The sequence below is a fragment of the Xyrauchen texanus genome, chromosome 12, assembly GCF_025860055.1.
Source record: "Xyrauchen texanus isolate HMW12.3.18 chromosome 12, RBS_HiC_50CHRs, whole genome shotgun sequence".
Lineage (NCBI taxonomy): Eukaryota > Metazoa > Chordata > Actinopteri > Cypriniformes > Catostomidae > Xyrauchen > Xyrauchen texanus.
In genome coordinates this window covers 37,199,514-37,224,973 of record NC_068287.1, presented here as the reverse complement: position 1 = coordinate 37,224,973, position 25,460 = coordinate 37,199,514, and the positions used below count along the sequence as shown (strand labels likewise).

Below are 25,460 nucleotides of genomic sequence, written 5' to 3'. Positions count from 1 at the left end.
ACGTTACTGGTTTTGTTTGTGTTATTTCACTACTAACCACAAGGAGGCACCACTAAGTCCCAAATGTGTCCCAAAAAAGACCATAAGATCACATTATAGACCATATTATATTATTTTAATTTTAGAATTTCTTTATTGAAAGAACTTTATATTATTTTAAGCATGCATGCTTTTTCAATGAATTATGTGTTACTGAGGCCAGAATTGCATTTTAAATGTCAACTGATTCTATAGCATTTCGGCAAACTAACACTTTGAGAATCCACGTCCCTTGAAATTGTTGGATTTTATTTGCAAAAATAAAAAGATACTGCAAGTGTATTCAAGTTTTCCATATTTGTTAGTCACTGGATAACAACTTGAATTTATTCAGGGGAACTTATTTTAAGGGTCCATTTAGGAGTTCAGTAAAAGAGGACACAATGTGATAAACTAAATTGAGAATATCAAAACAGACAAAAAGGCAGCAGCTAATTGCACTAAGGGTAAATAGCAACTAAAAGCATATTCTTTGCAAATAGTGTTAGATGCATTTGCTAATGAAATACTAAGAAAGATACTAGGGGCATCACTGCAGTGTGTTTATTGTGTTTATTTAGAGTCCAACAGACACCCTACAACAGCCCCAAAATCTAAACCTAACCTTACCTTTACCATGGGGTTACTACTGTAGTATCACTGTAGTATTTTGTAGTAAAATCAAAGTAAACCACAACGTTATACATGGTTACTATATCAACACCAACGGTTAATAGCATTAAAATTATGGCCAAAAAGCCAATTAATACAATATTATTATAGTAAAAGCATGGTTCATTTTACCTGCATCAAACCGTTCAACTCCCCACCATGTCCATTTGATATTATAAGTAGTATTAAATGAAATATTAAAAGTGGAGACAGGAGACAGGATGGGAAAAAGGGGGACAAAGGGGGAAATTGAATTTGGGACATCCGCTTGAAGAAAATGGATCCACAGTCTTTACACACTACACAATTCCAGCGACACTTGAGGGTGCAATTTGACATACATTTCTGTGTTTCCACCAGAGTATTGGAAGGCAAACAGCCCTGCTGTGTGTCAAGTGCTGTTTATACCTAGTGCAAATGGTCATCCAAAAAAAAAAAAAAAAACAACAACAGAGTAAAATGTTACAAAGAAGAATATACTACTTGCATAATAAATATAAATGTGTTATACATAGCAAGTGAATTCATTATAAATGCTGAACAACTAACATTGATTACTGTGATCTATAACAAACCAAACTCTAAGAGTCTCTCCAAGCAGACATTTATTATAAGCTAAGTAACAATTGGTTAAAATTATCATTGGCTAATTAAATAATAAATAAGAGTTTATCACAAAAGTATTTACACTAAACCACCATTACTGAGAGCCATTCCAATGGGAGTGAAAATGAATGAGCATATTCACACCATGCTTCATGTAATAACACAGTGACCCGCTGTCCTAAGGTCACTCTCTCAGTTCACCTCTGACCTTATTTGTATGCATGGAACTTGGGCGGCTGTAATCCAGGCGATGCCACAGTAGATCTATCGTACGTCCAAATGGGGTGACGTGTGTGTGTATGATTAGGTTTGTTGGAGAGTCACAAATGCCCTCAAGTAGACAATCATGATGTTGTATTTACTATATAGTCTGCTTGAAATTGTCCATTTGTAAACTGAATGTCCCTTTTATTTCACCTCAAACAAAAAGCTTACTAAGTGATATAAATTGCACATGTATTGACAAAAATTGAGTTTTTATGGTTTGTTGCCTTATCACTGGGTTGTTTATGTTTGCCATATTAGCTGGAAAACATTCCACAACATTATTCCTTAAAATATTTATGTAAAACAATTTTTTAATTCAATTTAGAATGTTATGTGATTTAATTATATAAAACTATATAGAATTGAGAGACCAATAAAAAACTAAACTAAACAATGTGGAATTTTTGTTTTGTTATTGAAGTGTTTGAAGATTATAGAAAGCAAAGACTAAAAAACAAATTAAAAAAAGTTTATTCCAGTAATGTAAACAGAGGAAGAATATACAGTTAAAGGTACAGATGTTTCAATATGTGGAAAATGCGACGTTATCCACAGCATGCATTCAGCAGATGCAACAAGTAACAGATACTGTAATCATGAGGTGTCAATAAATGTTTAGTAAACAAAGTGTTACATTAAAGTACTAAAATAATCTTTGGCTTTTGTTTTTTCATTGAACTACTGTTAAAACTTTCTGTTTTGTCCTTTTTTTGAAGCTTCAGACTTTTCATTAGTGTGTTAGCTCAATTGGATTTTATAAGAGTACATAACATCCATATAAATCAACAAATGTTGAACTAGGTAACCTTAAAATATAGGTTATTAGGAATCAAGAAAGTAAATAGTAAACAAAATAAAATAAATCAACTCTTTCCTATGCAATATAATAAAACAGTTGGCTTCTTGGAATAATAGCATTCTGCGATGTGCATTATTTTATTCACATTATTATAGTTACATCATTAGTGCTTGTAACCCACCATCTCTCTACTCATCATTGGTTTGCAAAAATCAAAATAAGAAGTAAAAATGGAAGTGTTATGAAAGCCTGAAAGCATCAAAAACTTTAAATTGATTTACTAAGTAATCCAACTCAAGTTTATTTAATATAGGACTAACAAATAAGGAATGTATGTGTGGCAGGGCGGCGGGCGGGGCCGGGTCATGATCCTACACACCCGGTCCAGTATTAGGCTAATCAAGCCTCCGTGAGGGATAAAGGTCGACTGCAGAGGATCGTGCGGGAGAGAGAGATCGTTTACGGACATGTCCGTCATATGTGTGTGTGTGTATGTTGTCTTTTAAGTTTATCATTAAACCATTATTTACATTGTCAAGCCAGTTCTCGCCTCCTCCTTTGCATTGATCCCTTTACATTGGTGTGTAGGATCACGACCCGGCCCTGCCCTCCACCCTGCCACAGTATGACTGGGGGGGTTAATAAAACTCTGTGTAGTTTAGCAGTATATGTTTAATCAAATTAAATGTATCTCCAAAAATACCAAGATTCTCACAGTTTCAATGAAAAGTTAAGTGTAACAACAAGCATTTAAGAAAACGTAAGTTTATTCAAAAAATTAATACAAATATAGCCTCCAAAAGTCATATTTTAAATGTTGTTACATGTTGCTTAAATTCTGTTATTCTTTGTATATTCTGTATAAACAGCATTTCTTGTTTATTTATATTCAGTTTTTTTATATTTGGATATTCATGTATATGCCAATTGGCATTGGAACTGTCGTTTCCTTATTCGTTTAATTAAAAGTTATACCCTCCTTTACCACTACATACTAGGCAAATCGCACAACCCCCCATCTGGCTCATATTAAATGACAACAAAGTAAAGTAAAAATGAATAAATGAATGAATTCAACCCACAGAAGTAAGCCGAGGACTTCACAGACTTTATACTTTGAATTAACAATTTCCAATATTTCCTATAACCCAAAAAAGGCTTGTTAGGCAAAAAGTTAAATATTACAGAATACATATTTACAATTTTTTTTATTTTGGCAACCTATAGTTTTAACTTTTATTTGACTTGAGGCTTACTATGCAGTGTTTACTAATAGTGTACTCTCAAATATTGTCATATTCAATGCAATAAAATCATATCATTGTTGTGCTTACAATTTATACATATATATATATATATATATATATATATATATATATATATATATATATATATATATATATATATATATATATTTTTTATCTTCTGACTGTAAGCAATAGAAAATGATGTATAGTTCTAATTAAATCATTCACTTCTCTAGTGTTCTCTATGGTTCAGTAGATCCAAACTTTTTAAAAAATGACACCACTTTAATATCTGTAGTAGGGCTTTAGGCTTGCATCCCAATAGTTTCCAGTGACATTTCACAAACAGTTTGAGATTGTCTTCTCAAGGGCAGTACTGACACTTCGATTGCATCAGTTACTTTGAATGCAATTCTTTGCCATCACAGTTCTTTCATACTGGCTAAGTGTGCCAAGATTTAACTCTAAAGATGAACAGGGGTCTCAGTATTCTGTGCATTCTAAATCTTCATTTTATACCATGGGTGGAACATGCTACACAATGGACTCCATATTGGTTGAGGAGTCAGGGTTGGGAATTGGGGCAGAGTGCAAGATTATTTCACTCTGATCCTTGACCACTGGACTACATCCCCTGGGCTGGTTTTTCTCTTGTGGAGGGAAAGAAAAAGCTGAAGCTTTGTCGTTGTCATCCTCAATGGCCTGATCTCCATAGAAACGGCTCATTATCTTAGCTATCATCCCCACATTCTCTGGAACCTCCTCATCTTTTCTCTTTGAGTCTGTCTTCTCTCTGTAGATATATGAGGCATGTTTGATGGTGCGTTTAAGCAAGTGCTTGCGGTATGCTCTTTGAATAATTGAAGTGGCCACCTCCTCTTGGTTATGTCTAAGAGTGCTAGTAATTGGCTCATGTGAAGCTTTTGAATGGTTGTTTGACATGAATTTCTCCTCCATTGTTGCTTTTATTCTATCCATCTGCCCAGAATCTCCAAGAACCTCTTTAGTTAGGGCTAAAAGAATATCCAGACAGTGGATTTTATCTCCAGAAACTATTGGAAGGTCCATTTTGATCAAATTAAGTGTGTTTGGTTTTGGGATTCTCAGTGGCTCTTTCAATGTGTCACAGAATTCGGACAACATACTGTAATCTATAAACTGAGAGGCATCAGGGTCAAACTTTTCCCAGGTTTCATAGAACATCTCAAAGTCATCCTCGCACAAGAGATCACTGCTCTCCTCTGTTGCTACGTTGAAGTTCTCAAGAATAATGGCTATGTACATATTGACCAAAAGGAGGAAAGTTATAACAATGTAGCTGCAGAAGAAGACAATTCCGACTGCAGGGCTCACACAGTCGCCTCTGACCATTGAGCCTGGGTTCTCTTTAGTTGGGTCACAGTCTGGGGGGCTATTGAGAATAGGTAACAAAAGTCCATCCCAACCAGCAGTCGTTGTGATCATGAACATGCATATTATACTGCTCCCAAAAGTCTCAAAATTGTACATGTCATCAATTCCCGCTTCTTTCTTTACATATGCAAAGTTGGACATGCCAAGTATTGAAAAAATGAACATTATTAAGAAAAGAATCAGGCCAATGTTAAAGAGGGCAGGAAGTGACATCATTAGCGCAAACAGTAATGTTCTGATACCTTTCGTGCCTCGAATGAGCCGCAGAACACGGCCAATTCTGGCCAGTCTGATGACACGAAAAAGGGTAGGTGAGACAAAGTACTTCTCAACAAGGTCTGCCAGATAAAGACCTGTGAAAAGGGGAATTGTATTACATTTTTATACTACATAAATTTTGTGTATGTTTACATGAGATTACTATTAATAAAGCTGACAATAGAGTGTTGACAATACAGTGCAACAATGCCCACCCACTTTTTAAGCCGTCGGAAGTATTTCTTCCAATGATTCTTCTCTCAGGGATTTAAAAAAATCCCACATAAAGAATTCTAAACCATAAACTAATGAGCCATGAGCTCAGAGATGAATCACAACATTATAAACTTTGATTTGAAGCAAACTCTATTTGAAAATCAGACAAAAAGACAAAGGTACAAGACTGCGTACTTAATGTCTTTCATGAGGGAATGAACCACAATCTCATGAAACATTGAAAATAATCTAATTGTAATGAATATTTTCAGATATTTACAAATATACAAGCAGTTTGAGAGTGTAGGAAGACTCGATTGTGTCATTCCTAGTGTTTCACGGGAGTGGGCGGTCACTGCTGTGTTCATTCGACGCAAATGATTTGGTGTGATTCTTTAACTGATGGATGTTTCTCTAAAGGATTATGAGTAGTGTAGTTCTTCACTAGAAATTCCACTAATAAACATTTTCTTTTTACGTTAAGTTGAAATAACGATAATAATAATAATAATGTTGATGGCGTCAACAGAAGCACATACTATCAATTAACAACCTCAGACCTCAAGGTAAATCAGTCTTTAAAGGTTTGCAAGTTTCTGTTATTAATCAGCTTCTCTTGGGAGAAAAGACTCTCATGCTCTATAGGAGTGCTTACCTACAACTGAAAGAATGACCACAACAAAATCCAATATGTTCAACCCAGAGGAGAAGTAGTGATGTCGAAGGGCGATGAGCTTCAGAACGCACTCCACAACGTAAAGCACTATGAAGACCAGATTGATAAGATACAGAACTACTTCTTTTTCTGCACTCTGGTCATCTGTCTCCACCATCATGGTCACCATGTTCAGGCAGATCAGCACCATAATGAAGATGTCAAAGAACGGCTTGTTGACCAGGTCAAATAAAAGGCCTTGAAAGCAGTTCTTCAAACATCAGATATAATCAGGAAGCATATTTCAGAGAAGATCATTAAAAGAAGGAGAATGGCAGTTAGTAATATAATTATAGATCAGTCTAGAGACTATTGAGGAATAAAGTTACATTTTTAAGAATTAAACTGAGAAAATAGATCTAATTTCTTACCACAGGCCTTGGAATAGGTTTCTGTGGCTTCATGGAGCCAAGTTTCTTCATGGCATTGTAGTACTTTTTCTGCTGCTCTGTCATGAAGATGTCAGTACCTCCTAAGTATAGAGACAGAGACCATGATTCCAAGGCAGAAAATAGTTTAGTGTTGCGACTGGTGTAGAAGATCTATAGCTGATACTTATCTTTGCTTTCTGTTGGTTGAAATGATCAATGATGACACCAATAAATAGGTTTAGGGGGACGAAGGAGCCAAAGATAATGAAAATAACAAAGAAAAGGTACATATAGATGTTTGCCTCATACTCCGGCTGTACTTCAATCTATTCGGAACAAAAACACTTGTTAAGATTCAACGTGAAGACCAAAACTCTTTTATGGTGAAAACCGTAATGATTAAAAATTATATTACATTTTGGGAATCCACAGCACTATACATGATGGTCATCCATCCTTTAAAAGTTGCCTGGAAACCAATTAAAGCACATTTTAAAAAATCGATTTGCAGCTCAGCTGTGTAATTTATTGGTGTACACATTTATTTCCTTTGGGTATATATAACTGCAGGCATTAATGCTTACCACTTGCAGTAAGGAGAGGAAGCCCATGCCTACATTGTCAAAGTTGACCTTCATATTCATCCATCGCACATCCACATAACCAGCCTCTATGAGCTCAATGCATTGAGTCTTATTGTTGACCTCAGAGCGAAGGAACATCTCTTTGGATGTTGTGTTGAAGCAGTGGAAGAACGTTCCAGCAAACATACCCACTCCCATGATGCTGAAGAAGAGCCATAACATAAGGCACACCAAGAGGACGTTGAAGATAGAAGGGATGGCCCCCACCAGGGCTTTTACCACCACCTGTGCATATTGACAGCATAAGTACCTGGAACTTGATCTTGCAACTTTAACTCTTAGCTTGGTTGGACTGTCAACCTTTAAGACAACCTTTTTAATTTTTAAATGTTAAGATTGTAGTAAGTTCAAGAATACATAATAAATTGGACATTACATTTTTTTAAGGATAAGGAGTACTAATATTATTAGTTAAGACATTATTTAAAGGTGAGAGTGACAGCAGAAAACTCAATGGGGCAAATTCAGTAAACAGTTGCTCCAATTGTGCTTGATATTTCAGTGCAAAAACCTTTTGTATTATTCACTAACCACCCGCATTCTAGTTTAAGCAAGCACAATCAGCACTGAAATAGCACTGAGTGTAATTCAATCAATGTTATTTCACACCTCCTTTCTATGTACATTAGGCTCATTAAAGGAAGCACTTCATTTACAATATGGCACAATTAACATCGTGTTATTACTGCCTGAGGAAAGCAGACAGTAAACTTAATTTTATTCAAAAGCGAAGTTTGTGTACATTTTATATAGATTATGGCAATAGTAATTCTTCAAATAATGATCAGTCAGAAATGACCCACTAGATTGGAATTGCAGCGTGCAAATTTTAGTTACCACAGGTTTTGTGGGTGAATTTATGCCGTTTTCTGATTTGAATAATTACTTGAATTACTAATGAATTGGGTGCTAAACCAGCAGAGGCAGTGCATGTAAATACCAGGCACAATTCAGTCTTAGTGATTTACTTGTACACATACTTACCCTCATTCCTTCAAATCTGGAGAGAGCCCTAAGAGGTCTCAGAGCTCTCAAACTTCTGAGAAATGTAATGGCCCCCAGGTCAGAGAAGCCTAACATATTTGCTGTCAAGTTGATCAAAGACACCTGCAGAAACAAATATTATTATTCCATTAGCATATGTATTGATAGTCCATTTAAGGTTTATTAAATAATATCATCAAATTGATTTGCAACTAGTACTTACATCAACAATGAGAAAGTCCAGCCAACACCATGCATTTGTGAAATACACCTTATAGCCATAGGCCACCCATTTCAAAATCATCTCAATAACAAACACATAGGTGAAGACCTGATCCGCATATTCAAGGATGATTTTAATCATTCTTCGTTGATCAATGTATATGTCCTCAAATGCCTGATAAAAATATTATATGCGTAAATGGGGATTCTTAGTTATTTGAGTATAAATGGCTTATTGACATACTCACCAAAGCGCCACTGCTAAGGAGGATCATGAAGGTGATAAAGGTTTCAAAGTAGCTGTGTTCCACAATAGCAAAGCAGGCTTTACGAAAGTTCCACCATGCCTTTCCTATACCTTTGGTAATGTCAACATCCAAGCAAGGACATTGCCTCATGCAATCTGGAAACACGTGCAAACAAAACGGTTTAGTATAATGGGGATAAAATTCTGAAACTTATTTCCTTGAAATTCAAAACTACTGTATAAACAAGTCATTGATCAAATGTCAGTCTCACTTTCTGTATAGCAGTCCTCAGGGATGGTGGAATCTTTTTCAACAATATTTTCTGGAATCTGGAATAGTTTCTGGAAAAATAAATTATCTCAGAAATAATTCAAGTTCATTAGTAAGATGTGCTGGAGCTAACATCTTTAGGGAGACACAAAGCTGCACACAGAATCAGAGGCGTCACTAGACCCCTTTTACTGGGGCACGTGCATCTGATGCATGCACGCAGAAATCCGTATCCGTGCAACGCACGCCTGTGCACTTGCTATAACCAAAGCCACTGCAGCACACACAGCTACACACACACACACACACACACACACACACAAGTCCGGATGCACCAGCTTACGCACTACTAAATATTTGAGTGTTGCACCATTAAACTTAGGTAGAATGTAACCCTATGTATGAACTAAATATTTACGGAAGCTTCCGATCAGGAGTAATGGTTGGAATAAAAAAGCAGACTCATTTAATGACAACAATGTGCTCATGTTTTGCATGATATATGATGTTGGCATTTACACTCTTATTATTAAAAGTTATTAATTTATAGAAACAACACTTCTGCATTTATAAAGTTAGAGATAGCTCAGCTAGTTTTGCAAGCTAGCAACCAAAATCAGCCAGTTTAGCTACCAACTCTGCCTAGCGACCAATTCTTCTCATTCTGAGCCCTTTTGTCTCAAGCCGTTTCGTCTGAGGCCGTTTTGCCTGACGTTGGATAAAGCAATTCCATAGACTTACTTGACAGAGGTTTTCCTGATGAGTAATGTGTAATATAGAAGAATATTATGCAAATGTGCAAGAAAGTTCTCTCCAGTTTTGTTATTTGCATATACAGTGTATGCATTTTATGCCGTAAAACATGTTGAGAATGTTCATGTACATTATGTTGAAGATACTAAAATAATTTCATAAGGATTAATGTCTCTACATGTTTATCTTTCCCAGTACTTGTTGCAGTCTAGGAATAGTAGGTTAAGCAAGGGAAGTTTGTATAGTGTATCGTGTTGCGCACTTCTTGCACGCAGCAGGCTTTCAAGAAAGAAAAGAAAAGTGATATGAGTAATGGGGGCCTGTACCCCAGTAGAGTTTTATGTCTAGCAATGTGCCTGCACAGAATGGTATCATTCACTGTTCACACAGAGGAGATTCTGTGTGTAATAGTTATGGTCCAAAAGTAGCACTCGCTAAGTGCTGTAAATTTGTAAAATGTAGGCTTTAGCTGCTAAATTTATTTGGAACTGCAACATGGTTTGGGTCAAATTGTAAGATAGTCTGACCCTCGATGATGTAAGCGATTTCTATCAAAGACATAAGAGTTACTATACTATATGCAAGAGAATGGTGGCCAGAAGTTTGAAAGTCCAAAAAGCACATAAAGGTAATCCATACATTATTACTCCAGTGGTTAAATCTATGTCTTCAGAAGTAATATGATAGGTGTGGGTGAGAAAAAGATAAATATTTAAGCCATTTTTTTGCTATACATTTTCGTTCCATCCCATTAGGTGCTGATATGCAATAAGAATGTGATACGACTAAAACAAGAAGAATGTGAAAGTGAAGATTTATAGTAAAAAAGGACTTAAATATTGATCTGTTTCTCACCCACACCTATCATATCACTTCTAAAGACATGGATATAACCACTGGAGTAATACTGTATTGATTACCTTTATGTGCTTTTTGGACCTTCAAACTTCTGGCCACCATTCACTTGCATTATATAGACCTACAGAGTTTAAGTATTCTTCTAAAAATCTTTGTTTGGTTTCAGCCAAAGAAAGTAAATCATACACATCTGGGATGGCATGAGGGTGAGTAAATGATGAGAGAATTTTCATTTTTGAGTGAACTATATCTTTAAAAGAACAAAACCGTCACTAATGGGAACACTGGAGCAAAATAGGAACGTAAATGGAAGTCTGAAGCCATTGCTGCTCTTTTATCAAATGTAATGAATTACTTGTAGTTTAGAGCACGCATATAAATTCTGATGAACTTCATGTTTGCTAGCATTACATGGCAGAGGCCTTATGTTTGGGAGAGAAAGCGTGTCATTTAGTTCTGGCGGGTAATAGTAGCCAAACATTTTGACAAAACATTTTCTTTGTGTCCGACATTTCAGAATAACCAAAACAAGATTTCAGATGCTATTCGATGTTATTTTATGAGCGAATTATGTATTCACATCTGTAATTCCTATATAAATTATATTTATATATATATATATATATATATATATATATATATACTATATTTGGTAAATGAGTTCCATCGTAGTTTATGTCTGCTTATCAAGTTATCACCAGATGATTCCACCTCAAGCAAGCAGGGGTGGAGAGGTGAGGGATCTGAGGTATACTCACTTTTTTATTACTATCGATAGCCTCTTTGTCTTCATACTCAGTAGTGCTGTCAGCATCATCATCAGATTCACCATTGACTATAGGGACTTTGATAACTGTCATATTGGAATTCAAGACAGCCCCACCAGGGTGGCCCTTGTCATCCCGCCCATCCACCATTTTCAGGTTAATGTTATTGCCCCCTTTGTTAATTTTCTTGGATTCTTCCTTTGGCTTCAGACCTAGCTGCTGTCTTGCATGTCTGGTAATGAAGGCCTTTACCCAGACAATGCCTCGTGTAATTCTAGAAATGGCAATCTGCAGATTGTTTTCGCTCTTATCGTCAGAAGCTGACAGGTTGTTCCCACTGAAGGAGCTGAGTAGCAAAGCCAAGAATAGATTCAAAACCTGTACAGGAAAAGAACAAGAAAAAACAGTGTTGTTACTAGTGCAAAGTTGAAAACACATCCTAAACTCTATAATGTCTAGAGTTATACTGGTGCCATAGTAGTACTGCAATACCTAAGCTTAAAAATACCATGTGTAACTCTGTTTTTACAGTAGTACTGTGATTATACCACAATTTCTGCTAACGTACTGTAGTTCAAAGTTTTTTTCTATAGGTGGTTGATTGTTTTAGTTCTCTGTTTATGGTATTTATTACACATAGGTATTTGAAACATCACACTTTGCTCTTCAAGTAATCTCAGGATTGTCCCTTGGAGCCAAGAACTTACATCCAACTCTCAATAAAGACCTAAATGATGAGCATCGTTGTAACGTAGTTCAATGGAAAGGAGGAGGCGAGAACCGGCTTGACAATATAAATTATATTTTAATGATAAACTGAAACAAACACACACGACGGACATGTCCATAAACGATCTCTCTCTTGTCACACTACCGTCTGCCATTGGCCTTTATCCCTCTCGGAGGCTTAATTAGCCTGATAAGGGACCAGGTGTGTATAATCACAACCCGGCCCCGCCCTCCACCCTGCCACAATCGCTAGCTAGCGCCTAACACCTGAAAATAGAACCCATTGCATGAAATATGCCTGCTAATATATATCATTCTTTTTTTGCAATCCAGACCTCTAGGGATCCAAAACAAAAGCCAATGCATGTGTTGGCTCTTGGCTTGTCGCTTTTGTTTCTTTACATAAGCCATTTCCTCTTTGGTCTCTGAATAACTGTAACATAAATCCAACTGCCAACATTTATAGTCAGTGGCTGTTTGATTCTTGTATATATATATTAAGTAAAATTAACCTCTAGTGAGAGGATTGCATGGTCTTGATATACGCAATTTGACGTTGCATATCTGACAGATCCACCCTCTCAAGCATCCCAAGCATCATCTGTCTAGGCTTGCGGAGAATTCACAGGGAATTATTTAGAAATTCACAGGGAACATTGCCAAGCATGTGGCAAGTGCCACAGTTTATTTATCTTGAAAAGACTTCTCCAACAATTCAAAGTTTCTGAGAGAATTATCAAGATTTGAAATGTGGTTTGTTCTATACACCAATCAGCCACAACATTAAAAATTGCTAATATTGTGTAGATCCCCCTTGTGCCGTCAAAACAGCGCCAACCCACATCTCAAAATAGCATTTTGAGATGATATTCTTCTCACCACAATTGTACAGAGCGGCAATCTGAGTTACTGTAGACTTTGTAATTTCAAATCAGTTTGGCCATTCTCTGTTGACCACTCTCATCAACAAGGAATTTCCATCCACAGAACTGCCGCTCACTGGATGTTTTTTAGTTTTTGGCACCATTCTTAATAAATTCTAGAGACTGTTGTGTGTGAAAATCCCAGGAGATCAGCAGTAACAAAAATATTCAAACCAGCCCATCTGGCACCAACAACCATGCCACGGTCCACATTTTTCCCCATTCTGATGGTTGATGTGAACATTAACTGAAGCTCCTGACCCATATATGATTTTATGCACTGCACTGCTACCACATGATTGGCTGATTAGATAATCACATGGATGATTGTTGGTACAATACGGGCTGGTTTGAGTATTTCTGTAACTGCAACATCCAGTGAGCGGCAGTTCTGTGGACAGAAATGATGAGAGAGTTCAGCAGAGAATGGCCAGACAGGTTTGAAATGACAAAGTCTACGGTAACTCAGATAAAAGCTCTGTACAATTGAGGTGAGAAGAATAGCATCTCAGAATGCTATTCTGAGAGGCAGGTTGGCGCTGTTTTGGCAGCACGAGGTGGACCAGCACAAAATTTGGCATGCGGTTTTATTGTTGTGGCTGATCGGTATATGTAGATGCAGTGTAAAGGAGATAGGCAGCACATTTTTCAGATGCAACTTGTAAAAATGCATCTCAATATACGTATCTTTGTTCAATTGCATTCGTAGTGCTGTGCCTAGGCTTTTTTTTATCATTTGATTTTTATTAGGATAAAAAAATACATTTAATAAAAACAGGTAGATGCATGCATTCATCGCGTCTCTCTCCCACGTAGTTGTTTAATTCAAAGAGCGCCACTGGTGCTGACACCCTTAGATTCATTCCATATTTTGTCATTTGTGTTTCCAGCTGATCTGTGATTAAATGTCTGGTACAGACATCTATGTGAGGAGAAACAGTGAAATGTGCTTGGATTGGAGTATATACATGCCATTGCTTTCTCAGATCAGCTCGGTCTGAATTAAAGCTCTGAAAACTGTTCTTCCAATGAATTTTGAAGAAGCTGTACATGGTAATGTTCAGAATATTTCTTCTGCTATCACTTAAAAGATCCATATTTTAAAATACTCTTTCGATCATTCCTTTTAAGTGGCGATTCTGGAACTAGGCCACTACAGCACATTTAAACACATTTAGCTGGAAACTAGCGGGCCGCACTATTTGAAAGAGGAAGTACGTCATGAGACTCAGTGCAAGTAGTCAGTTGTGGTGTTAACCCACTTACCACCAGGTTTCCAATAACCATGACCATCATGAAGAAGACGATGCACATGCCTTGGCCAGCCACAGCCATGCAGTCCCACATAGTTTCAATCCATTCCCCACACAAGACACGAAAGATGATGAGGAATGAGTGAAAGAAATCTGCCATGTGCCAGCGAGGCAGCTGGCAGTCATACGAGATCTTACACACACCGTCTTTGTAGCTCTTTCCGAAAAGCTGCATGCCCACCACAGCGAAGAAAAAGACAATAATGGCCAGGACGAGGGTCAGGTTGCCAAGGGCACCCACAGAATTTCTGATGATCTTTATCAGCATGTTAAAAGTGGGCCAGAACTTTGCCAGCTTAAACACACGAAGCTGCAACAAAACAGAGCCATGATTTGAGTTGAACGTTTTAACACTAAAATCAGATTTCAGGTACCACCTGTAAAAAGCAGTAAATTCACCTAATTAGGCATTTGTCCACCATTGGCTTTGCAGTTCTGAGGTCATTGGGTAATGGTTCAAGTAGCATTTCCATTTGAACAAATTGATCACAACTGATCACTTTTCAGTGGCCAACCAGTATAATCTATGCCGATAATGTAGCACCACAATGGACAAATAAACCATGTCAATGAGCCCGGTACCATTCAGCAATGGTAACTGTTCGCCCAATGGTGGAAAGTGCCTAATGAAGTTTTACCTACCGGATGGAAGAACCTTACCACACCAAAGCCCTCAACATTGGCTAAGTACAACTCCAACAGACTCAAGGTCACAATTATGCTGTCGAATATGTTCCAGCCATCCTGGAAGTAATAATATGGGTCCAATGCTATAAGTTTTAGGATCATCTCTGCTGTGAAGATACATGTGAATACCTGCAGGGAAAATAACACATCATAAGCAATCAAGTTCTGGACAATGGCAAAACATGTCTATACCATTAAGTTTTAGTCTAATATACACTTTGATGGTTCAAGTTAACATTGATTGTACTACATAAAACTTTGTAAAATGCTTTACCAGGTTTCCCACACTTAAAATGTTTTCAAACTCTTCAGTCATTGGATAGTGCTCCATTGCAAAGAACAACATGTTGAGCACAACGCAGATGGTGATGCCCAGATCCACAAAAGGGTCCATCACGAATAAGTAGACAAGCTTCTTGAATTTAACCCATGGCATGCAGCAATCACATTTTAGGAATATGTCAGCAAACTTGTACCAGCAGGGAGAACATGTTCTTTGTGTATCCTCCAACTCTGTTGATCAAAGGGAAGATGGCCTTGGCTTCCAGATTGCTCACAATGTAAATGCCACATGTACTTCATTATTTTTTATTTGTTTTAAACAGAAGCTTGTTATTTAGACTAAATTTTAAATTACCATCTAAAGCATTGTCTGTTGTGCTCATTGCAACTGGTTTTCTTATCCTCATGTCAGGGATGTTTAGGTGGTTAATTCTTCCTTTTGACTTTGTGACCTCAAGACCCATCTAGAAAGATACAACAAAAGGGTTAGAATTATTAAACACATAGCCGTTTCCCTCTGACAAGTGTCTTGACACTGGGTGAATAAAAGCCTACAGACCAGTGAAATCTACACATTCTATAAAATGGTCTAGTAAATCAAAGGTTGCTTTTTCAAACCCCACATTCGTGATTCATTAACTGTGATTCATGAAATGTAGAATAACAAAAATCCCTAACCACCATTTTGCCATTGAGCAAGGTACTTAATCTAAGTTTCTCCAGGGAGACTAACCCCTAGAAAAGAAGATTACAAATGGATAAAAGGTGTAGTTGGTTTTTCAATAGCAATCTACGTACCTCCCCACCTGAGAGGAGTTTCAATGCAAACCCATCATGATTGTCATCATCATCATCATCTTTCTTTTTACTTGACAGTGAGGTTCTGCTTCCATTAACCATCCCACTCTTCTGCTGCTCAACAAATCAAACATTTATGTTAACACATACTGTATTTTTTTATTTTTCAGTTGTAAGGAGTAGTTATGAACGGTTTTAAATAGATAGATTAATGGAAAAGGAATGTGACAAACCTTGGCTTGTTTCTTGAGCATTTCCATGATACTTGCATACTCTTCCTCCTTTTTTTTAGCTTCTGCTCTGGTGGCTTCATTCTGCTCTGCATGCGCCATTGCCACCACAGCCAGAATCAGATTGATCAGGTAGAACGAGATCAAGAAGATGATGACTACAAAGAAGATCACGTAGGTCTTCCCTGCTGCACGAAGTGTCTGTAACATTCAAGAAAAATGTCAGTGGTTGCATGGTTTTCTTATGACTGATATTATCTTTAATCATATAATGGAGTACACAGAAAAAGTTAACTGTTTTGTGTACATGTGTTGTTTTCAAGTAAAAATATCTCAAAACCGTTAAAGTTGCTTATACTGAAACCTAGTGTCCTGGATGCTGCATCATTCAAACATAGTAGTTTCCAGTTACAGATGCTATTGCAGAAATTCCCTATGTACAGTTAACCAGGATTAATTTAATCCATGAATGAAAGTGTCCAATAACAGGGCAGTTACTGAGATTAAGCGAGTAGCATTCTGCTGATCATGTGAAGCTAAGATGGCTACCTCAATATAGCTTGCTTTTAGATATTTTATATACTGTAAAATGAGTAAAAGACTCATTAAGAAGTGTATGGTAATTCAGTAAAACAATGTCATGCTTACCTATATAAATTATTTATGCCAAGTACTTGGAAACATCATAATTATACAATAGTTACATTATGTAACGTATCCATTAAAGTCAAAAGCATCTTACTGAGGGGCTGTTAACCACACTTATGTATAGTTCAGTACTTTCACATGTCTAAAGCACATACTTTATATTGAAGAAACAAAAAAAATTGGAACATTCTGCACTGACTACAAAACAACACATATACCCACCAAGTGAAGCAAGTTTTCCCAGAAGTCTTTAGTCATAAGCCGAATAAGAGCTAAAAAAGCCCACCCAAAGTTGTCGTAACTTGTGTAGCCATAATTTGGGTTTTGGCCCGTTTTCATGCATGTGTACCCCTCAGGGCACTTCCTGTAAATATAATAACAGTGAACCAGTCATTTAAATTTGAACATGCTATAGCATCTGTTGTTAGTAGTTAATCAATGTATTTGAATGCTTATTTCTGGTAATGCAGAACACAATATATGCAAATATAAATATGGTTTCAAGTTTGAAGAACATACCCTGCATCAGAGCTGTTCCCACATAGTAATGCATCTAAATGACCAGGTATAAAGTAGTGGTTCTCTGTGTACAAAGGGAATAGAGATCAGTTAGTGTTATTTTTTTGTGTGTGTGTTTTTTTAAGCAAATTCCTAAGACTGAAGTGAAACAGTTATTATTTATTTATTATATTATTATTTCTATTTACAGTGTATGGACTGCTGACTACACTTCCTGTCACATTACTGATAAAAATAAGTCAAAGTCACCTGGATTTTCAATATATTCCTGGAAGATGAATGTGCTGTTGGCAGCATTAGTTTCATTAAAGTCTGTACGATTGAAGTTCATGCTCAGATCTTCTGGGTAAATCGGAGGCCACAGGACACATTTTTGACGCAAATTTCCCATGAACATTTGTAGGCCAATGAGAGCAAACACACTCAGAGAGACGACTGTGAGAATCATGACATCTGCCAATTTCTTCACTGACTGGATCAGAGTGCCAACACTGGTTTTTACACCTAGCATTCACGGGTAAACAAAATCTCAGATGCTGCATTTCAAAATAATAATGCAAAAAGAAATACAAAATGCAAAAATTATGCAAAAATACAAAAGCAATCTGAAATGTATGTGATGTGCAAAAGCTGTAGATTTTGGCCATGTTAACTAAAATGCTGTATACCTGGAATTGCAGTAATCAATTTCAGGGCACGAAGATCATAGACGTCCACAAACTCTTTGAGGTACCTGTGGATGAAATCAACAGGCTCATAATGTTTGTTTCCTAAGAACTCAGACCTCACCTCTATCAAGCAGAATAACACTGACATGTTAGTTTGGTTGTAATGCACTTGTCAACCTCCTACACAATAAATAATTAATCAGAAAACAAAATTTGACTACTTATGTGGTAGACAAAAATAACTGTACAGAAAAGTGACATTTATTTGATTGTTCTAAAATGTTGTTGCTAAAAAGTTCATGCTTTGGCCTTTCCTTGTACAATGCATAAGTCTAAATACATTTTTCTCCATTATATGGCTGTTTTTGTAGCGTTAGAACAAGTAGAGTCACAGATATAAGTGTCATGAGTTTGGTCTAATGAGTGTAGAAATTGCTAGTGTAAAAGATACAGTTCAGTGTAGACTATATTTAGCTTGAGTGCAACAGTCAATCACAGCCAAATATGAACATTATGTGTAAACCGAGGACCTATGGCAAAGTGAGATTTCCAATTTTCTCTTTAGCAATTGGATGACATTTCTAGTACCTTGTATGCAATGATTGTGTCTGTGAACTTGCATGCAACATGTAATAGATTTAAAGGACATGTAGTACAGAAGTCAATTAAAATTTGAATATAAAATGATTAGAGCACTGTGAGAGACTATGGAGTGTACCAAGTATTAATGCATTATCAGAAGCATCCTTAAAAGAAAAAAAAATGTTTATATAAATGTATATAAAGTTGAATGTTTATATAAATGTTAATGTTTATATAAAAAATACTATTGCTCAATTTACTTCATAATGCACCAGTGTTAATGCAACAATATTGAATGTAGAAATAAAAAAGAAAGAACAGTATTTGTAAAAATTAACCAAGATTAACAAATGCTGTAAAAGTATATTCACTGTTAATTTACTATTAGCAAATACAACCTTTTTGTAAGTTTAAACAAAAACGTTTTGAAAGCACATCAATATTGTTTTTACAACAGCTGAATTTAGTGACTACAGCAGGGGCAGTTCTAAGGGGAGGCCTGGGAGAGCCGGTATCCCTGTGTCAATAAGCCTGACCCCCACAGTTTGGAGTGGTAAAATGGTTGGAGTGGTTTGCTTATTTTCCTTTCCACTGAGAGTAAATATAAACAAATTATATTTAAACAAAACCTCAATGCATAGTAAATGTATAATATATTTTATTGGGGTAAAATTAGTTTTAAAGTCGATATTCATTAAATATTCCAGAGAGTGCTTAAGGGACTGTCTAAAAAGTCCTCACAGTGCACTAAAACATTGCAAGGGATTTTATAAAAATAATAATAATAATAAAAAAAGTTGTTGCTGGGTCATTTGTAATAGTGACACAAGTTACCCAGAGAGGATACACGCAAGTAAAAAGAGCTTAGCACAGGGTCAATTTACTTGCATGTTCTATTTATAAAACTATGTTTAAAAATCCTGTGTAAAGATTTTAGTTTTTATGTATAACTTACAAGACAATTGAATGATTGCTTGGACACCGCTGATGGTTTAGCACTGTGTGTGGAGTTTTTAGATAGTCCCTTACATCCTTGAGCTAAGGGAATCCAGAAATAGTAATACATGATTGGACAACACTTCAAGAACAGCTGTCATTTAATGATACGTTTTTGCCTGCCTATCTATATCTGAAGTTTTTGGAGGGAGACAAACAGCATCGGGTCTTCAATAGTATTGGAATACATTCAGTAGCTCCATCAAACTGCAGCCATTTAGTGTTCTGAGCAAGGCCAAAGTGTGAAGCTGAGATTTACTGCTAAAAATAAGCCTGGTAAGTGATCTCACTTCACAAGCAGATAAGCATTTTTATTCGGCCAGGCAGTGATTGTAACGGGAGGTGAAGTTGTACCAGGGAGAGGTTAATGGAGAAGCTGAGGACAGGGGTTGCCTTGAGGGAACTAGGACCCAGTGTTGTAGTCAAGATCCCCTAAACCAAGACCAAGTCAAGACCCAGGCCAGAGTGTATCGAGACCGAGACAAGACCAAGACTTTGAGGGGATGAGACCAAGTTGAGACAAAGACCAAGGCAGGGCGAGACCGGGTCAAGACCAAGACCAGATCAGACCAGTGCAAGTCCCACACTGCATGACTCTGATGATTGACTCACACTGCATGTGGAACATTCAAAACATAGGCACTCCTCAAATTGATCTGAAAGATCCACATTCCTATAAAACCCTCTTCATTTGCCTCTTTTATTGATATCCGTCTGTGCGTGCGTGCGCGTGTGTGCCACAGTGCTTGGTGGAGCGGTAGTGTAGCGGTTAGCGCGATTCGCTATGAACCTAGCAACATGGGTTTGATTCCTGCTCAAGGCCAACACCAGTAATGAACACCGGTGATGAACTGGTCCTGAACTGGTCCTGGGCCTCCCCTAGGTTGACTCAGCCTAAAATGAGTACCTGGTGTGGTGTGTAAAAACATTGCCACTGGGGAGACAGAGGTGGTTGGGTGTGGTGCTGGCCACCCACCACCTTGTGTACCGTTCCGTCCTTCATAGGTGCTTGCTAACAGCACTTGCCCCTACAGTCTGTTAAGGCTAAATGGGGGAATCTTTGATCTTTGTGTGTACCATGAGAAATGTCTTGATAAAATAATCAAAAGGCATTGCAGAGGTGAATGTGTGTGTGTGTGTGTGTGTGTGTGTGTGTGTGTGTGTGTGTGTGTGAATTTTCCTATGTTTTCTATGAGCAAACAACTACAAACAAGCACGAAGGAGCTGAAATCAACTTAACCGTTAACAGTAACAAACATTTCAAATGAGGAATTAGTCAAGTTATTGCTTGCTTTTTAAGCAGGAAGTTTTACATTCAGTCACAATAATGCTGTTAACAATAAATCAGACAATGAACAGGCAATTTAGTTATATCCCTACAGTTGTGGTCTTGACCGGTTTTGAAAACAAATCCACATTCTTCTTTGTCTGAGATGGAGACAAGACAGAGTAACAATGCGGTCGATTCCAAGACGAGGCCGAGACCTTCAAAAAAGTGTCTCGAGACATGCCTTTACCAATGCCTCAAATGTTGAAGACAGATCTCGTGTACTACAACACTGCCAGGACCTGAAGGCAGCCTAATTACGCTTTGGTAATGCTGTAAACACACAGACCTTTGACCTCTCAAGTCTGAGTGACTATTTTCACAATGACAGAAGCTTATGCATCTGTGTGCATCTCATGGTCAAGTAACATACCCTAAGCGGGCAGAACCTGATTAGTGGCACACCATGCAGACTATTTGGAATGGCATCTGATTATGGGAACTACTGTTAAAAATAAAGTTGTAAATTATTTCCATCCCCTTCTTAAGTGAATACTTCCATATGCTTTTAACCAAAATGCTAATTTAAGAGTTTAAAAGGCAACATTTTAATGAGAACAGCATTTTTGGTTTAAATACTTTTTCTTAAACGTGCACTCTGTAACTTTTGTTTGTGTGTCATTTTGGACTTACACTGATACCTAGCGGCTTGGATGCAGCATCATTCAAAATAAATAGTTTTCAGTTTAAGATGCCATTGTAGCCATGATTACTTTAATCTATGAGTGAAAGAGTCAAATTACATTTACTGTAAATGTAATTTTACGGTTACTTTAGATTAAGCGAGTAGTATTCGGCTGGTCATGTGATTCTAACATGGCAGCCCCATGTGCGGACCCTCTCCATGTAGAATGAAACAGCTTTTAAAAGGTTTCTGATATGACTAGAGTCTTCATTTTAATGTGAGTGGTCATGATTTCCTAAATATATTGCAAAATTACAATTCATGTCTTAAGGAGATAAACTTTTTTAATGAGAAAAAAATTACTGAATGCACCTTTAAGTAAATTTGAGAAAATTCTGCACATTTTTCATATTCTTCAGTAAATTACAAATGACAGAATTTACAATCTGGTTACATTGATTCAGGGCCATACTTACGCCATAATGATGACCATGAAATCTAGCCAATTCCACGGATCTCTAAGGTATGTGAAATTTCCAATGCAGAAGCCTCTGGATAGCACCTTTACCAATGCCTCAAATGTGTAAATGCCAATGAAAGCATATCTATCACAAGATTAGGAAACAAACAACATTAATCAACAGGGCAAATTCCTTCACTGCTGTGACCGACAGCAATGCAACATCCTATTGGACTTTACAATCTGTTATTTAAAGTTTGGATTTTACATTCTTTTCTGATTATTCAAAATTTAACTGAAATATTTGGAGATATAGTGCAATTCTTACTCTACTGTTGTGCTCCAGGCTGGATGGTCACTCATCGTCATGAACAGAAAGTTTGACAAGACGGTTAACATGATGAACTTTCTAAACAATTTATTGTGGAGTAAAGGAGAATTTATTAGGAATGATTTGCTCTTCATACCACACTGGGTAAATAAATAGAGAGACTTTTTACCAATTTGGAATTCTAAGGCAAACTGTCAATGTAAGAGTCGATCACATTTAAAACCTGAAGCATAAATGTAACTCTTCCCAGCAGGGCCATTTCCGACCGGGGTGGGGGGTATCAACGGCCTACTCTCTTTCATTTTATTTCATTCAACTGCGCTTTCTTGCAGTTCAGCTGGCAACGTGGACCATATTTGCACCCATCTGTGCTATTTTTAATTGTTGGTATTTTGAAAACAAGCACTAGATGGGCGTTTCCAGAGATGTGTGCTGCATTTTAAGAGCAGCACAATCACAACTTTTAAAAACGTGTCTCATTCTGCTGCTACCACTGACTGGGCAAAACACATGCAGTCCTGTGTGTAAACAAACACGGAAGATTTGAGATGTGAAGCGTTTCTGCTTTGGCTTGTTGAATCCAGTAAAAGCACCAAACATCACCGTGGATTGTATTACGTTTGGGTATTCAGAATATTTCAGCATGGATTGTATGTGTTTTCGGCTCATATCTGCATGGATTGCTTGTGAACCAGTTATAATATGATTCAAGCTTTGCAAAGGAACTGTCATTAAAGGATGGGACAGTTAAAACAGCATTGGACAGCAAAACCTTAAGTAAACAGTTTCACTCATTAATATTTCACATGTCATGACTGTTTGATAGTTTACGGTGCTGCTTGAGTAAACAGTTTAATGTATTTAGAAGAAATGTGTTGGATGTGTGTAACATGTTAATCCTGAAAGCAGATTGCATTTAAAATATGGCTGTATTGGAAGGGCTGCATGCTGTTAGCTAATCATAACAGTGGGAGTTTACATTGAAGTCTTAAAGGGCCAGAGAGATTAAAACAGAGTGTTTTAGGCAGAGGACCAAAGACAAGGTGGAAAATTATTATAGATGACTAAATTATGACTAATGTGTTACAACAACAAACCAAAAAAAAAAAACCTTTACTAACATTATAAGTGGGCCATATGTGTGTATATATATAAATTAATTGAAAAAAAAGTATAGTATATTATAATAAACTATATTATACTATAAAAGTAAAAGAGTATGTCATGACCCCTTTAACATTATTTATATGGATTACATGCAGCAATCTTATACACAACTACTGTCTTCATTGGTTATTTTGAATTTGAAGGATATGAATGTATGTGTATTCGTGTGGCTACTCGTCGAACACAGCTGAAGGGACTTAGAATGTAGCAGGCAGGTTCAGCATTGAATCGATGTATTGTATTCCCTTTGTTGATCACAATGAACGTCTGTAAAACAGAAAAATGGACATAATAAATTAATGTTTCTAATTTTATCAATATCTTTTGCTTCTTATTTAAAATAGAACCATTATTCTCAAATGGAGATTCATCATAGACTCAAAACTATTTATAGACATCAGCATTTCACTTATGCCACATACTTTTTGTGCTTTGTAGAATGGATCCAACTCTTCAAGAGGCACGTTGAGGAGCTTTGATGGAGGGTCTTCATAGATGAATGGCAGGACCTTTCCCGCTTCCAGGTCACTGCTGGGTTTGGGCAGGTCCTCCTCATTCACCTCAATATTCTGGGCCTTTAACTGCTCCCTTTCGGCAGCTTCTTCAGCCATCCGCTGCTCGATCTCAGCAAGGGACTCCCAAGTGAAGGGGCGAAAAACATCGCTGCCTGTTGGTGAGAGTAAACGCGCCATCTTGACATTCTGATGGATGAGGGATGCCACCATTTCGGGGTCTCTCAGCTGTGATCTGCAGGTATAGAGAGGAGAGTAGAAGAGAAGAGTGATAAAGCAAGTTTGGTAAGGAATGAAAAGAGAGAGAGAGAAAAAAAATAAAGAAACTTTAGTAAATGCTGTAAATGCAAGACTTTCTATAAACAAACCCAGAATGATGAATTTAAAGATCAATTTAAAGATCAATCCTTTATGTCTCCATGGTACACGTGGTAAATTCTCATCGCAAACAGATTAGACCGGCCAAAGTTATTTTTGCAACATTACACATGCAAGTTAAACAAGTTTTAGTTAAACATTAAAGGTAAACAATTGGTATGTACAGTTTTGTGGATTTGAGTCCATGTATGTTAGCTTTAAAGTGATTTATATGATAGTGTTTACCTCAACATCGACCAAATGAACTTATAGCATATATACAAATAAATAATTTACAGTTTTCTAGGAAAATGGACCAAAATTATATTATAGATGATATAGATGGCAAACCATAGCATAGATGCTGAAATCACTTACAGCACCTTTAAAGCTGATTTGAAACTGTGTGTGCTGTTAAAAGCACTATACAAATAAAAACAACTTTAATTTTCTGCACATCTAAAAAATTATGAAATATCCAGATATTAGTGCTGTTCTTTAAGAGGTTTTGTCTAGTTTTTGTCATTGCTTTAATGTACAACAGAACATAGAAAATGTAAAAATTAGCCAACATGGAAATTTTTCAGTCAAACAAGACACAAATTATACTGTGTTGTCAAAATTGTGTAATTAATTATTCAGTAAAATACAAAGTATTACAATTTATTTGCACAGCACGGTCAACAAAAAAGATAATGACAGCATATTGAGCAAAATAGTAACTGGCTTTAATAATTTTCAAACTTACAGTTGATGAGGCCATAGTTTTAAATTCTTGGCTCTGTTTGTGGGAGCTGCACGATTCCTATGCCAAACCTCCAGCAGGTTTATCTTTTGTTTATGCATTGCTGCCGTCCCTCCAGTTTCTATGTCGAGTTAATGTTCTCAACAAATTTGAAGACTGGCTGCTTATTTTTGTTGCCAGCATTTACTTTTTTAAACCAGCTGGACTATGATAAGATCCCGCCTCCTCAGAAG

At 36.8% G+C, this 25,460-nt stretch overlaps 1 protein-coding gene across 3 annotated transcripts; it reads right to left on the bottom strand.

Annotated features, from left to right (window-relative positions):
- Positions 1 to 588: 588 nt before the first annotated feature.
- On the bottom strand, positions 589 to 25,460 carry scn4ab (sodium channel, voltage-gated, type IV, alpha, b). 3 transcript variants are annotated; one of them, XM_052138649.1, is made up of 27 exons: positions 25,231 to 25,460; positions 24,036 to 24,360; positions 23,762 to 23,880; positions 22,444 to 22,533; positions 22,132 to 22,260; positions 18,126 to 18,190; positions 17,707 to 17,961; positions 17,458 to 17,521; positions 17,161 to 17,302; positions 16,294 to 16,491; positions 16,061 to 16,174; positions 15,618 to 15,726; positions 15,255 to 15,493; positions 14,936 to 15,109; positions 14,247 to 14,603; positions 11,320 to 11,706; positions 8,952 to 9,021; positions 8,681 to 8,835; positions 8,434 to 8,607; positions 8,211 to 8,333; positions 7,167 to 7,451; positions 6,998 to 7,051; positions 6,767 to 6,908; positions 6,583 to 6,683; positions 6,152 to 6,422; positions 5,265 to 5,375; positions 589 to 1,098 (listed from the first exon to the last, which is right to left on the bottom strand). In XM_052138649.1, the coding sequence occupies exons 1-27, from the start codon at positions 25,326 to 25,328 to the stop codon at positions 1,082 to 1,084; spliced, it is 4,368 nt and encodes a 1,455-aa protein (XP_051994609.1). In that variant the 5' UTR covers positions 25,329 to 25,460; the 3' UTR covers positions 589 to 1,081. The 3 variants fall into 3 exon arrangements, with proteins under 3 accessions (XP_051994609.1, XP_051994606.1, XP_051994608.1); XM_052138646.1 differs by lacking the exon at positions 589 to 1,098 and having other exon boundaries at positions 3,112 to 5,375; positions 25,231 to 25,452; XM_052138648.1 differs by lacking the exon at positions 589 to 1,098 and having other exon boundaries at positions 3,112 to 5,375; positions 14,954 to 15,109; positions 25,231 to 25,452.